This window comes from Tubulanus polymorphus, chromosome 4 (assembly GCF_964204645.1).
Source record: "Tubulanus polymorphus chromosome 4, tnTubPoly1.2, whole genome shotgun sequence".
NCBI lineage: Eukaryota > Metazoa > Nemertea > Palaeonemertea > Tubulaniformes > Tubulanidae > Tubulanus > Tubulanus polymorphus.
The window spans coordinates 7694976-7710656 of NC_134028.1; the positions used below are offsets into that span (position 1 = coordinate 7694976).

Sequence of the window (15681 nt, forward strand, 5' to 3'; positions counted from 1 at the left end):
CTTATTTCAGGATGGTTTTACTCCTTTGGCTGTCGCGTTACAGCAGGGACACGAGAAAGTCGTCGCGGTTCTGCTCGAAAACGACACACGCGGTAAAGTACGTCTGCCCGCTCTGCACATCGCTGCGAAGAAAGATGACACGAAAGCCGCAGCGCTTCTCCTTCAAAACGAACACAACGCCGACACTACGTCAAAGGTTTGTACGATTATTTGAGATTTTTTTCAATGATTTCCAGTTTCCGTGGTAGTGAGTTTGAATTTGTCTCATAACCTTGGAACTGGGTCATGTGCGTGAGTTTGAGTCCAGTTTCTCATTTGCTAAGTTTCCTTTAGCCCGCCTTAAAAGAATTACGTTTCGAAAAATTTGAATGATGAAACCTTTCTTGCAGAAAGTTTACCTTGTAAATAACGATAAATTTAGTTTTAACTCATGTCCCAAAATTATCAGAACTATGTCTCCTTCCACCTTTGAATATTTCGTTCCATTTGCCTATAACTGAATGTATTCATAAGTTATGACTGATGACATGGATTGTCATGTGCATCCTGATTTATTCTGTCAGTTTCAATTTTTGATCCGAATATCTTCACACACACAAATGAGATCCTGTTTCAATGCATTTTGTATGAACTTGTTTCTTTTTTTAACTAATCAATTTTCTCAATATGGCAGCACTGGGTTGAAGTATGTAACTGATTGCCGCCGGGATTCGATTTTTTTTAGTTCTATCACACTGGTCTAAGGGGGAATCAAGTCATCGCAAGTTTCTAAATATCGAGGGAACAATATGCATGTTACTGAACTAAGATTCATTTTAACTCGGTCGGGTTCAAGTCAATTAATATCGATTTGAGACTCCCAGGGCTAAAATAACTTATATGTTTCAAAATTTTTTGAATCACATATTTATATAGAAATTTGAAGGGTTTTCTTTTTTTGCGGCTGGTTATTTAAAGGCATTTGGTGCACAGGTTTCTAAAAGGATCTAAATTGACATTGCACTATATACAATTACAAAGATTTCCTGGCTGAAGGCAGGTTGGTTTTGATGACAACACTAGGCTAGATATGTTTGAGTGTAGGAGACCGATATCTGGAGAGGCTGGTTGTATCTATATGATGTTAAACCTTGGTCTAATCCATGAATGACTGTGCTTATTTTGTGCTTAACCATGGGCATATAATAGTCCATTTGTTTACTGACTGCTTGGATTGATCGATTCTTTGACTACTAATTTGTTAATGACTACTAATCGTTTACGTTACAGAGTGGCAGCTTAGTTAACGATACCACCAAGGTATAGAAACTAGAAAAGATTTGTTTTCATTGTGTTTGTGTCAATTTATTGTCGTCTCCCCTAGCAGGAATTCGAACCTGATGGCATCACTAGACTCGGCCATGGCGCGAACCCCTGCCACACTAGACCGGGTGCGCAGCTACATGTGCAGGTTTGCTGCAAGAAAACTTGGGGCACCAATCAGATTGCTTGTTGTATAATGGCTGAAGAATATCTCACGGATAAATTTTAAATGGGAAAACCCTAGCTAAAATGAAAAAACGAGATTTCTGATCATCTGCCTCATCTGCACATGTAACTGTGCACTCGGTCTGGTGCAGTCTCAATGCCATCAGGTTCGAACCCCTGCCATGGAAGGATGACTTATTGCATGAAATGTTGTTAGTTTTGTCTACACTTCACTTGCCAGGGTCTGTAACTATGAAAGAAAATCGATAGAAGTCAGTGTCTTGACCACTCAATTTGATCAACCCTGTTGCTGATCAGTTCGGTCATTTGTTCCAGAGACCAATCACTACATGGTTAGTCAACTACAATGTTGCTAATCCATTCGATATAACTAGTTCAGCCCTTGTATACGAAGATGTAATTGCATGTTTCATATGTGTAAAATTCCCTGTGTTTCCGTGTTTAGTGTGGTTACTTTGAGTCAGTTTGTTGCATTTTGATCCTTCTGAATTATCTTCCCTGGTGTAAGCTGAATTTCCTGTATACATCATTTCTTAAACACTTTGTTCATAACGATATCAGTTATGATATAAGACAGCCTTCAAGTCCTTTTAAATTGTTCTGTAATTTTGTTCTAATTTCTATTGAGACATTTGTCTTCGATGTTGTCATATCTCGATGTTCAATTATTTTTTCTCGTAATCGTGGATCTCGGAAGAAAAATGCACTAAACAATGTCGAATCAGTTGAATTCTAATTTCAATTCCTGTCAAAAAGTTAAGACAATTCTAGCAGTTTACCGGACTCCATCCACTAAACTGCGTCGAGGAATATCAAAGTTCAAGCGATGAGTTCTAGGAAGCTTCCAAGCCTTATTCGGTAGAATCAAACAGACCACATCTATGAAAGGTCAACAAGACCCCAACGAAAAACAAAATGTCAACCCTCTATTTTTGTACGCCTACGCACATGGGATTATTCTTGTAATTCAGGCATAAGCGCTTTGCATCACAAAATCGTAGCTTTGAATCTCCGACATCAATACGGCTTTTTTCGTAAACGGAGAGCTGTACATAACCAGGCCATAATAACCAAGCGATTTCTTTTTTAAAAGATGCCTTTAATCATTGTAATGATGAAATGATCTATACCGCCCGGGACAATGTTACAATTTGTAATTTATATTACACGCTAACCCAGATCATATTTCTCATTTGTCTGATGATAATATTGTAAAATTGCTTATTCAAATGTTGTGGCATGTTCATACAGTCGAGTTCATATACAGTATATCTATGTGCATTTTGTTTTTAACACTTTCAACCCGTTTTGTTATTTGGATGTTGCCCTTCCGCATGCTTTATACATAGTGTTTATAATACCTCTATGATGCAGATTATTACTTGTAGAATACGGTTTCATGGGTCTTCAGATAATCCTAAATATTTTTAACGCTAATCTAGAAAAATTTCTTTATTATATATGTTCAAAGGTTATAACATTATAACAAACTCTAAAGGTAACAGTAACTATCTATATCAGTATATGATATCATTTAAGTTATTCATTCCAAATTTTAAGAAATTCATCAGATCTAAACAATTAGATTTTCGGACTTCCATTTCATTAAATTGGTCTTGACAATCACCCAGTTGAAATTACTGGCTGTTCAGTAAGGCCATTCAGTAACACTAGGGAAAATCTTCCAGATCGTGTTTCACGGTTCTGGTTAGAATTTGACTGAAGTTGAATATTTGAAATGATCTAATCTTCCAATATAACTGTGTAGGCCCTGGTGCATTGCATCTTTTGATTAAGATTTGAATAAAATGATTGTTTGATTGTAATGTAATATTGAATGCAACAATGATCGCTTTTTCTATTTCAGAGCGGATTCACACCTCTTCACATCTCATCTCATTATGGTAACATCAATGTCGGTACGCTACTCATCGAAAAAGGCGCCGACCCGAACTTCAAAGCAAGAGTAAGTAGAGCATTGGGAAAAATGAAGAAAAAAAATGACCGATTTTGAAAAATTGAAATTATGACAAATGTTTAGTGCCAATGTGATGTTTAAGGATTATAGATTGCATTAAAATCTCTTAAACAAAGGATGAAACATCGTCATACCTTGGAAATTTAGTCTCTAAAATTTGTACAGATTTGGTAAAACTTTCAAGAAAAGCTATTGCATGTTATAAACTCCACCTGGTATCACCATGATACACAGTAGATGCTACTCGTGGTGGATCTAACCTGATAAACTATTGTATAGTTATTGAAATAATAATCAGATGTCACTCATGTCGGGACAGATTTTTCTGGTCCAAAAAGAGCAAAATTAAGTGTTTGAGTCAACCGTATCGATTCGTCGGTTGAAAAGTTAAGTGATACGTTCATATCTAAGAATATGTAGATATTGATGTATTTGTGTTTCAATCGAATAGCCTGACTCTCACGGAAAAGTAAGTTTGGGAGTCTGGGTAACTGATACTATTAGTTCTTACTTCATCTTTCATCGTCATTATTATCATCATCATTTTCATCTCATCAGGGATAACCAGAAAATCCCCCTTAGTTTGAATATATGAAAATTTGAATTCGTTTGTGCTGCCCTCTATTGCCTGATATATTCTGACTTTTAGCTTCTTTAGTCGTTCCCTGAATTCAATGATGATCATCATTTGCCTCGTTAATTACCGATGTTAATAGCTGACTGGGCTTCTATGTCTGATTAATTAATTCCTTAATCTGCCGTTTCTTCTAGCCTCACTTCCCAGGGCTGGTTTCGTTCTGCTTTGTATGTATTTTGGATGACGCATGAATGCAGAAGCTTAGATTTTTCGTACAGATCACGTGTTTTAAAACGAAGTGCTTAAACTTACACCAATGCAACCCTCCTTTTCAGATCAAAGCTTGTATTTGAACTGTACACAAAAACAAATTCTGATTCTGGTTACTATACACATTCAACAAGCCAAAAATCTTAAGTCGTTAAGTCAACTTCAGGACCCAGTTGCTTCATTATCAGTTTAGTTCAACTATGATACAGTCAACTGATAGCCATACAACTAAGTCCTATATTATTTTACATATATTTAGTTATGTACATAATCTTCCCAGTAAAAAATGGTTATCAGAGATTGCTGAACAGAATTAATGAACTGGAAACCATAAATCGATACCTATTAGCGAGGCTTTGCTGGGGGTCGAATGTTATGTCGTAATCTATGTAATAACCGCATTAACCAGATATTTTTAGGCTCTGTAAGCTTATGTACATCATAACTTGAATGTCGGGTTTTCCTAATTATCGCATCATTTCAGTGTACTTACTGACAACTTGGAGATTTCGAATCGTAGTCGAGGGTCCTGGTATCGTTATTTTCTTTAAACCCCCAAAAAGTAATGGATTTTGCTACTACCATACTAGCAATTAGATATGGTTGGTGATATTCTTCAAGAGATGAATATTGTAATACACGTGTCATATAGCCTTCTTAATTAGGAGCTACTATTAAAATGTGTGGTTGGTTTCCATGCAGACAGAACAGAACAGAAAAACCGATATCCTTATGACACTTAACATGTAAACGAATATATATGCTGCATGGCTGGCTGGAAGTTTGGTTCATATTGTATGTTTGCAGCTTTTGCATACATCGTTTTTCCGATGCCCAACGCCAAATACGGCATGGTTTAATCATGACCCTCGGGACGGATTTTATAACCACCACGAATGCATAAACGATGAACTGAAATCCACTACAGTGTATGCAACTAGTAGTCGGCAGCCGCTCCATCGACGAGATATAATATCGATCCGAATAACTCGCTACCAGACGAGAGAAGCGAATTGAGAAATTGATCTTCTGTCTGTGCGTTCAGCATTCTAAGCACCCTTAGTCTCATTTCGCATACTTATGAACCTCAGTTCTGTGTACAGTTAACAGGCATCTTACGCGCCTTCCGATGGTTATAAACACAATACAGTAATCGCAAGTGTGTATCGAAAAATGCATTCACGAGTCTGGCCGGATAAAAAACCAACAGTGGAATAGATACTATATCTACTGGGTGTCATTTCATTATATTCATCATCTTTCTTCTATTGCTTCGTTCATCTCTTTATCATTCTTATATCTTTTCTATTCCGATATTCTGACAGTATGTTGAATAGTACGTTGAAAATTAACCGTCAAATTTGAAAATATTAGCCTTTACATGCGAGGAATCTATCCGCAATTTATTGTGCAAGAATTTTCAGATTCGTGAAACTTAGCTGAATTGATTACTCAATTCATCGGCATTTCGTTGATAATTTTTTTTTCAGAATGGTATTTGCCCGCTTCACGTCGCAGCGAAATGGGGTAAAACGAACATGGTCAACCTGCTGTTGGACAGCGGCGCCCTCATCGACGCGCGCACACGAGACGGTTTGACCCCGATTCATTGCTCGGCTCGAAGCGGACATGAGCAAGTGACAGATATCCTGCTTGAAAGAGGTTCACCCAATGCTTGTAAAACTAGAGTAAGTTTATGTCTCGTTATGTCCATTAACTCAGAAAGTAGTAAAATCCGTCCTCGTTGAACTGAATGTGATTCATTTCTGTCATTGAAGTTCAGAGAGTAATTACTATCTTTCAATTGAGGAACTGTTGTATTACTTTTAGAATGGCCACCAGTAAATTCAAGCGTCCTGTAGAACTGTGTAAAATCAATCTGTTTTGTTACTTTTTAGAATGGTTTGACGCCATTGCATATGGCCGCCCAGGGCGACCACGTCGACTGCGGACGTCTGCTTTTGTTGAAGAAAGCTCCCGTCGATGAAGTAACAGTCGACTACTTGACACCGCTTCACGTAGCTGCACATTGTGGAAATGTTCGAATCGCTAAACTCCTCCTCGAATGGAACTGTGAGCCGAATGCAAGAGCTCTAGTACGTATACCAACCACCGGCGCAGAACGATGTACCCTCACTATACCCAGTTCCACAGTCTTGAAACTATATTGTTCACTATATACTTTAACCAACTTTTGAACTACTGGACCCAGTTCCACGGTTGTGAGTTAAGATTTGACTCAGAGTTAACTCATTGAAAATGAACTAATTACAACTGAGAGTTAACTCATGACCGTGGAACTGGTTCCAGGCGACCGTCTGTTTCTTAATATTCTGTTATCCATATGTCTCGAGTATCGTGTAATTTATTCGAGTTCCTTGCTGTTCTAGCAATTCAGTTCAGTTCGTAAGATTTCGTATTCATTTAATGAAACCCTTTAGTGATGTTCTGGATGTTTGTAGTGTTTTGTTTGGGTATTCGATATTTATTCCCCTTTTTTTCTGGTTTACAGAATGGATTCACTCCACTTCACATCGCGTGTAAAAAGAACCGAATCAAAGTCGTAGAATTATTGTTGAAATATGGAGCCGCAATCGAAGCCACTACTGAGGTTTGTATTACATATCTTCATCAATATATTGTTAGCTATCATACCTTAGACCATTTCTAAGATAGCTGTCAAACCAACATGTTGGAACCGCCCCTGTGGCACTGGTTTCATGAAAAACTGTAAGCGGCGCACTTATTGAGGTATCGAAGATTGGTAAACCTGAAGCCAAAGCAGAATTCTGTTATAAATTCTGGTTTATGTGTTAATCCATTTTTGTAACTCAATCCATGCCTGTTTTTTTTGTGTTATTTTAGTCTGGATTGACCCCTCTCCATGTTGCTTCATTTATGGGACACATGAACATCGTGATCTGTCTGATACAACATGGGGCTAACCCAGACTTCCAGACGATTCGTGGCGAAACATCACTTCACCTGGCTGCCCGGGCCAATCAAACTGATATCATACGTATCTTACTGAGAAACAATGCACAAGTCGACGCTAAAGCAAGAGTAAGTAGGAATACAGTCTACACATTTACAGAATCGATTGACTCCTAGAGCTGGTTTGATAGACCAGTTTTAACTTTAACTTGTTTAGCAGCTCCCTTATTTGACTGCTAGTTGAGAAATAGGTAATAGTAATAAACCCTTTTCATAATCACATTATTTAATCCATAAAGGACTTGAGGTGTTTCGAAGTCATACATGTGAGTTTAAGTCCAACTTTAGATTTGAAAAAGGGAAAATGAATGATTTGGATTAGATCAAACTTTGCAAATAGGTTCCTGAATTTCGATCTTTATGCTCATTTGTACATCATTTTAAAACAGCTAACTAGTAAGTGAAAAAAGTCATTCAGGAGTTTAATGGATAAAGAGCCTGATGTTTTTGATCATTTCGTTTCTAGGAACAACAAACTCCACTACACATCGCTGCTCGACTGGGTAATGTCGATAACGTAATGCTGCTCCTGCAACATGGAGCTAACCCAGACGCTACCACTAAAGATTTATACACACCGCTACACATTGCGGCGAAAGAAGGCCAAGAAGAAGTCGCACAGGTTCTCCTCGAAAATGGCGCTTCTCACAATCTCACAACTAAGGTTAGTTTTCATGAATGCAACCATGAAAGTTTTCTTTTGTATGATAGAAATCAATTTCAAATCGTAATTTGTTTTTACAGAAGGGATTCACACCACTGCATATGGCGGCCAAATATGGAAATGTCAAAGTTGCAAAGCTCCTCCTACAGAAAGACGCCAACCCGAATGTACAAGGCAAAAATGGCGTAACACCTCTGCACGTTGCTGCGCATTATAACCACGATAACGTTGCATTGTTGCTGTTAGAGAAAGGCGCATCTCCTCATTCTACTGCTAAGAATGGTTACACGCCTCTTCACATAGCTGCAAAGAAAAACCAGATGGATATCGCGACGACTCTGTTGAAACATGGGGCCAGAACTAACTCAGAATCAAAGGTTCAAAAACATTTCTTGATAACTATAAGACTTCATGAACCATTTCTGTTGTCATTTCGATTTCGTCATTTTTTGCTCATGGTAATTTCAGAGTGGATTCACACCTTTGCATCTGGCTTCTCAAGAAGGACATACTACCATGGTAGCACTGTTGTTAGAACATGGAGCCGATTCTAATATCAAGGCTCGAAACGGACTCACTCCAATGCATCTGGCTGCGCAGGAAGACCGCGTACCGGTCGGACAAGTCTTGAAAAACCACAAAGCCGAAACGAATCCCCAGACAAAAGCTGGATACACGCCATTACACACCGCTTGTCATTTCGGTCAGAACAATATGATACGATTCTTACTCGAAGAGGGAGCTGATGTTAACGCTAAAACAAAGGCTGGTTACACGCCGCTGCATCAAGCCGCTCAGCAAGGTCATGTCCAAGTCGTACAGGCCTTACTCAAAAATGGAGCTTCACCTAATGAAGTTTCAAACGTATGTATTGCCATCAGCTATCAAAATCTGAGTTTGAGTCGTTTGAGTCTTGGAGTAATAAGAATCGACTGATAAAAAGTAACATTCATGAATCTTCGCGTAAAAACTGGGTATTCGCGTTCTTTTCGAAAATAGTTTGTCATTTCTGTTGACAGTTCCCTACTTAGTCATTCTATCTCTTCTCCCTAAACACGTCTAATATCTATTGAAGAATTCTTACAATCTTGAATGAAGAGAATTCAGTTGCCTACCCTGGAATCATTTAGAAATGTTAGTACCTTATGTTCCTCTAGAGTCGTATACAGTAGACTTTTTTTCTATTCTCTCCCCAGAATAAGTCTTATATCTATGGAAGAGTTCTTATAATCTTGAATGAAGAGAATTCATTTGCCTACCTCGCAATCATTTAGAAATTTTAGTACCTGATGTTCCTCTTTAGAGTCATATATGGCAGGATTTTTTCTATTCTCTCCTCAGAACGGCCAGACACCGCTGTCGATTGCTCAGCGTCTGGGATACATCTCAGTCGTCGAGATATTGAAGAGCGTTACGGACGCCGTACCGACGCAAGAGGCCGGAGAAGAACGCTACAAGGTCGTCGCTCCGGAAACCATGCAGGAGGGATTCATGACCGATTCGGAGGATGAAGGAGGTTAGTGATCGTTCATCGTTATCGGTGTTTTATCCTAGCTTTAACCCTGTTCCCCGTGAATAAATGTACTTTTTCAGTCGAGACACGGGTAAGTATTCGTGTGGAGAAATTTTCAGTTTTTACACCTCGGCGTGACAAGAGGTTCAGGACGATGCTTTTTGCACATTCGCCGGCACTTGCTTTAAACGAAAGCACATCATACGTTTTCCCTACCTCTGTAACGGATTCGAGTGTTTACGAAATGAATACTCATAGTCATAGGATTTCATAGTCTTCTCATTTTTTTAAACGCGATATTTATCTAGAGACCGTATCCCAATATTCAACGTTGACCGGTATGTAAATATGCAAAAGTATATCCACCCCTCAGAATATGAAAGAATATGAAATTACGCTCGAATGATTTCAAGAATAAGGTGGTTAACCATGAAGGGATAGATAAACACCATTGATAATTACATGGGTAATCGTGTAAGATATAGGGTGCAGTCGTGGGCGGTCCTAAGTTTTTCGCTTAGTTGTAGTTCATTCTTCGCAGCAATTTCTTAGAATGATATGAACTAAACGAAAATAAGTCTGAGTAATTACGTTTGGAAGAGATTCATTAAATCTATACCATTGATTTTGATGTGATTTGTGTAAATTTTCAGAGAAATTTGGTAGGAATCAAGCCGTTATAGATATTGATTGGGAAATCTTCTAAAAACCTTTTGCTCGGGTCTAAATCTAATCTGATATCTGTTGAATTACTGATTATCAACTTCTTTGTAGCCAAAGTATAACTTGCTTAGAATATATCCTTCATACAATGAGTACAGTACACTCTAAAGTTTGGACATTTGAGCCTTGCGTCCTTTTGACCATTAAAAAGTTAAGGGATGGCCATATATGAACACATTGGATATGTCCTGAAGCAAAGTGTTAATCAGAGTTTACTGTAACGTTGTACTATTTTCAGCTTTTATTCTCTGTTAGAAATAACTGTAAATTCTTGCCCAGGTTCTAGGGTTCTGTTTCATGTAAATAACTTTTTTAGTTATTGTCAACATCTTTTCATGTATGCAGAATCAAATGATGTATTATTCTAAAATGAAAGAAAGATACCTACAATTCTGAAATGTAGAAAACCCATTATCACAAATATATTTAACATTTTTATTATGGGTTTTCTACATTTTGCTTGCAAGACAGCCGGTCTCTTAGTAGGTCTGATGATCTGCTTCTAGCAACAGCACTATATAACCTGCTTAGCAACAGGTATAGTTCCCTCAAGGTACAAACTAAATTCTAGACTTAATCAATTCCACAAATGCACTTTTTAAACTAATCCTATATACCTCGAAGGAACTGCGCCTGTGAAGTCACTAACCTATCAACGATCAAAACTCGACAATCATAATAATGATTCGCATTACCTACGCAATGACAAAATGTCGTAGGTGAATGTGTATGTATTGATTGAGACATATCAATATGTAGTATATACCGAACTCATAACAATATTCAATAAAATTGGCTTCGACACGAGTGGGCAATTTTATGAAAATACCGTATGTTCGAAGTCGATTTTTTTCATCGGTCGATGTAGTTAGGTATATATTACATATGAAACCATTTCTTTCATAACTGTTCGGTTCACATCAGTTCTCGACTCGAATGATATTTTCTGTTTTTCACTTGAGGTCGGATTTTTCGAGTCAGAATCCTGTGAAATGCACAGTCTATTTGGTCGGCAATGCTGTAGTTTCCCTCGTATTATCCATGTGATGACTTAATTGCCAATTGTAAATTTTTCTTATCATTAGAGCCGGTTTCACATCAAGTGTAAAACTTGCTTTTGATTCTGCAGAGTGAAATCGACGCACAACTGTGGAATTAGCTATGTGACTGATTTCACAGACTCTCAATCAAAGTTACCGCTAGCAAATAAATCCTACAGCATTGCCATAGCCTCATGGTAACTCATGTAATCTCAAAATGAATTCTGAAATTAAAGGACTAAGAATGTTCAATCCTATTATTGAATTGCATGGAACTAGTCTGAAAACCCTTTGAATATAGCGGTAGTGAATTTAATGGCTGTCTCTTTGATTTGCTATCGATGCTGATAGGAAATCTATCGTACAAAAAGCGTCAGATTTTGAAATACATGTTACATTTTCTTGATTTTTGAGCATTAGGCTATCATCGAAGTAAACATGAATATTACAAACATTGACAGCTTCAGACTTCCAAAACTTATACATATTTAGTCCTTTAAATATTGGACAAATATTCGTTGAATATTGTCCAAAACGGTAACCGCTAATAATGGAAATGTTTTGATTAATGGAATAAGGTTATTAGACTGAATGGGCCTCATTATTACTAGATGAACATTGTACAATATTTCAAACTCAGTTTCATGAAATGAAATCCTGATTGTTCACTTTCTAAATGGTTTTGACCTTTTGGATTTTGTGAAACTGCAATTGGGTAGGTATAACGTTTAATCTTAGTTTTTTCTGAGGCGTCCATTATCACGATAAGCACTTAATGCACTTAATAGATGATATAAAGTCAACATTTTTTAAAGCGTTTCAGTTCATTCTAATATTGTAACACGTCGAGCTAATTTGGTTAAGGAAAAATAATATGCGATTTATCTGTAAACATGATAATCCACGTTTGAATGCTTTGTTACGCACAGAGGTAGAAGAGGGCCAGATGCACACAATTCGGCGTCTTAAGAAGGAAAAAGATAGGAATCAATATCCCCAACAAGATAACGCTGATGGTAGATATTTGTTCTAAAAAAAATACTAACCATTTTTAACCCTAATTGAATCTTAACATCACTATACTCTTGATACCGAAAATGCATCACAAAAATGAATGAGATCAGTCCGTTGTCTGGCAACTGCGCTTCGTAACCCGTCTTTATGCACGGGTTTATTTCATATCGGCCATCTTAGATTCAGTTGCTTAGCAACCATTCTATTGTCTTTTGGTGCGAGTTAATTAGCTATTTCTGCGTTGTGATTATGAATGGGGATAGAATGACATTTGTAGACCTTTGAAGTCGAGAAGTTGATGCGTACGGAGTATGAAGTGATACTAAGATTGATTGATTGAAGCAGATGTGTTAAATGTGGAAAGATTTGCAGAGATGATTTCATAATTTCCATTTTCTGATTTTATTATAGGCTACTCAGCTTATTTAGGTATTGTATCGTAGTATATCTTTAAGAAGGGTATTGTGGTCTCGGGTGGTATCGGCATCATTTCATCAGTTCTGTGTCTACCACGTCATTACAACTGTTAAATCACACACATGTTGAACTGTTCGGTTGAAATCCGAATATTGCTTGCTATCGTCAGTAGATAGAATGGGTCAGAAACGGCACAGATTTTAGGCCTGAAACTCACAATTTCACTACCTACAAATTAGACAAACAAAAGGTGTTGAATACTACGATTGGGTTGCATCATCTCTGCCAATTTTACCCATCCAAGTAAAATTTCGAAAATGCTTCATGAAAAACGAAAATTGTACTGAATTTGAAATGAAATTTTGTATTCACGTTTGACGATTTTTAAAGCTTATATTAACAAACTTAACAACATTTTTAAAAATTCTGCACTTGACTGACACCGATTGAAAATCCAGGGCCCAGTTCCACAGTTCTGAGTTAAGATTTGACTCTGGGTTAACTCATTGAAAATGAACTAACTTTAACTCAAGGTTAACTCTAACTAACGACTGTGGAACTGGGTCCAGTGTATCGAAAGATTTTGTAAAAATGCAGATTGAAGATGACCATGCTTGGTGGCTATGGGAGTCCAATTGCTTCGATTACCGGTAGATTTAGTTTTAAACTGGAGTGACCGTTCGTAGTTCCTAGCATGTCTAAAGCCTTGTAGTTGTATCTGAAGATTCAGACTTAATTCATAATACAATATTAACCAATTCTAAAGAGTCGGTGAGGACTGAAAAATTGGACCATGATAAGAAAATGCCACTTATGGCAACAATTGAACCTGCAGTAAATGTAAGGCCTTACAGTTTAACATCTTTCATTAGAGTTCATCATACTTTACTATAAACTCACTACTGGTCACTTCAGTTATCGTCATTTATTATTCAGTTCCTACTTTCAATTCGTGTTTTCCATCCCACTGTGTTCTATTTTTTCGGTATTCGACACGTTTTTTTCGTTTTCTTTATTTTTGCATGCTGATTTTTTCAGAAGACGGACGCGGTGTTTTCGATGAGACGATTCAATATCGTAATAAAAGTAGGCTTTTCCCTTTACTACATAACGCTATATATATACATCAACTAAAGGCACTGAATACAGACGGTTAAATAAGTTTCGCTTATCCCGTCATGATGACATTTCCTCTCTAATTTCGATCACAACTGATTATACGTTTCCCAGTAGATGGCACTCTGTGCATCCATCCCACTCTTATTCAGTGCCTGAAGTCATTGATTAATCCAGACGTCAGATGATCATTCAAATGATAGTTATTTAACCGAATTATAGAATGTTCTATCGTATCCAAACTGAAACCCCTCCTTCGTATATATATATATATATATATATATATATATATATATATATATATATATATATATATATATATATATATATATATATATATATATATATACGTATGTATAATACATATACATATACAATAGTATGAATACATTAGAAACTTATGAAATGAAATGATTGCAAGATAAAGCTCGCTACAAATTATCGCTTCTAAAATCTGCTTTCCGTCTATTTGTTTTAATCTTCTCATAACGTTAAGTTTCTTCCTAGAATACTGGTGATAATGCCCACACTATAATCGCCCTTTCCATCTGAAATAAGCTAGAAGCCAAATTCAAAAAATTTCCGCTTTAATCTACCTCGATAGATCTAACTTGAAATCTAACTCCCAAACTTCTGAAAGTGGTTTACTGCTGACATTGATTACTTCTTCTTTCCTTAAATCTAATTGCATCTGCTTATAACAGACCAATTGATACATCATTCAACTCAAAGCATTTATTAATGTTGCCTCATTCTTTAAATTTGGTTAATTACGTACAATGAAGCTAAAATCAACACTGTTAGATCGGAGATTTCGACATATTACTTCTGTCAAAGAGGTGAGGATTATCGATTTAGTTAGTGATGTATCAATTGGATATCTTAAAAGGAATAAACGCTTCATACAAAACTTCTCTTGAATGATTATGATCATCTTTGCGATCATTTACTGGCGGAGGGGGGATGTTATGAATGAAATAATGCAGAAGTTTTGTATTGAAGCTATGATTAGAAAAGTGACAAATTTACGCTGTTGCTTAAAACGAATGATTAAATATTTGGATGAAAAGTATAAATTGCTGTATTCTTGTTGTCTTGATTTTATAAGAAAATGTGAATAATTGAAATAGATAATTCGCAATAATTCTTTAATCTTAAATACTATGTAATTCAATTAAACCAATATTCAGTCTCTTAAAAGTTAATTTCATTTTCGATTTAATTTCGATTTTGTTAATTTTGTTTAACGGGGAACATTTCAACTGTGATCATTTCGGCTTAGTTACTACAAAACACGGTTCTGAAATGTTGCCTTAATTATTATTTCTGTATGAATGTTGTGTCTTATGTTTGTTTTATTGTTTTTTTTTCCTTTGACTCCGTCTCACGTGTAGGACGTCAGAAACAACTGTTGAGCACAACAGATGACTTTTCGCAAGGGCTGTCGCTGTCGACCGAGGAGCTGAAACGCGAAATGGACTACGGCGGCGGACGGCTGCTAAGCGCTGGCTCAACAATCGGCCGAGATACGATGCACAGTCGAGATACACTAATCAGTCGAGATACGCTGAAAAGTACGAAATCTAATCAATTCTAACTTTTCACTAACATATATTTGTGAATAAGGAGGTCATAAGACAGTTATTATGCCTTCAGGGTCTAACATAGCTTTCAACAAACAAGGACCTGGATCAGTTGGATCGCATTTGGTTGTTTTTGGGTTAAGAATCCGGAAATGACAAACTAAGTCTTTCGGCTGGTAATAAAGCAAGCTTTCTTTTAACCAAGACTAAGGAGAGTCTCTTCGTGAAAATCCTGTTGTCTGAATCTTACATTACTTTTTAAAATCTACTGGCTTTTCTAATGTATTTGGCTGATTGATGTCAA

General features: G+C 36.9%; 1 protein-coding gene across 37 annotated transcripts in view; it reads left to right on the forward strand.

Annotated features, from left to right (window-relative positions):
• Window positions 1–15681, forward strand: part of LOC141904097 (uncharacterized) — a 145874-nt gene that overhangs the window by 51101 nt on the left and 79092 nt on the right. For 31 of the 37 annotated variants that reach the window (XM_074792571.1, XM_074792570.1, XM_074792588.1 and 28 more), the window contains exons 5-19: window positions 11–196; window positions 1270–1299; window positions 3356–3454; window positions 5804–6001; window positions 6212–6409; window positions 6826–6924; window positions 7179–7376; window positions 7774–7971; window positions 8052–8348; window positions 8440–8835; window positions 9313–9487; window positions 9793–9822; window positions 12177–12263; window positions 13717–13764; window positions 15189–15368. In XM_074792571.1, coding sequence (XP_074648672.1) covers window positions 11–196; window positions 1270–1299; window positions 3356–3454; window positions 5804–6001; window positions 6212–6409; window positions 6826–6924; window positions 7179–7376; window positions 7774–7971; window positions 8052–8348; window positions 8440–8835; window positions 9313–9487; window positions 9793–9822; window positions 12177–12263; window positions 13717–13764; window positions 15189–15368 — 2419 coding nt within the window. The remainder of the gene's footprint in view (window positions 1–10; window positions 197–1269; window positions 1300–3355; window positions 3455–5803; window positions 6002–6211; window positions 6410–6825; window positions 6925–7178; window positions 7377–7773; window positions 7972–8051; window positions 8349–8439; window positions 8836–9312; window positions 9488–9792; window positions 9823–12176; window positions 12264–13716; window positions 13765–15188; window positions 15369–15681) is intronic. The other 6 variants (XM_074792581.1, XM_074792576.1, XM_074792575.1 and 3 more) reach the window with 6 other exon arrangements.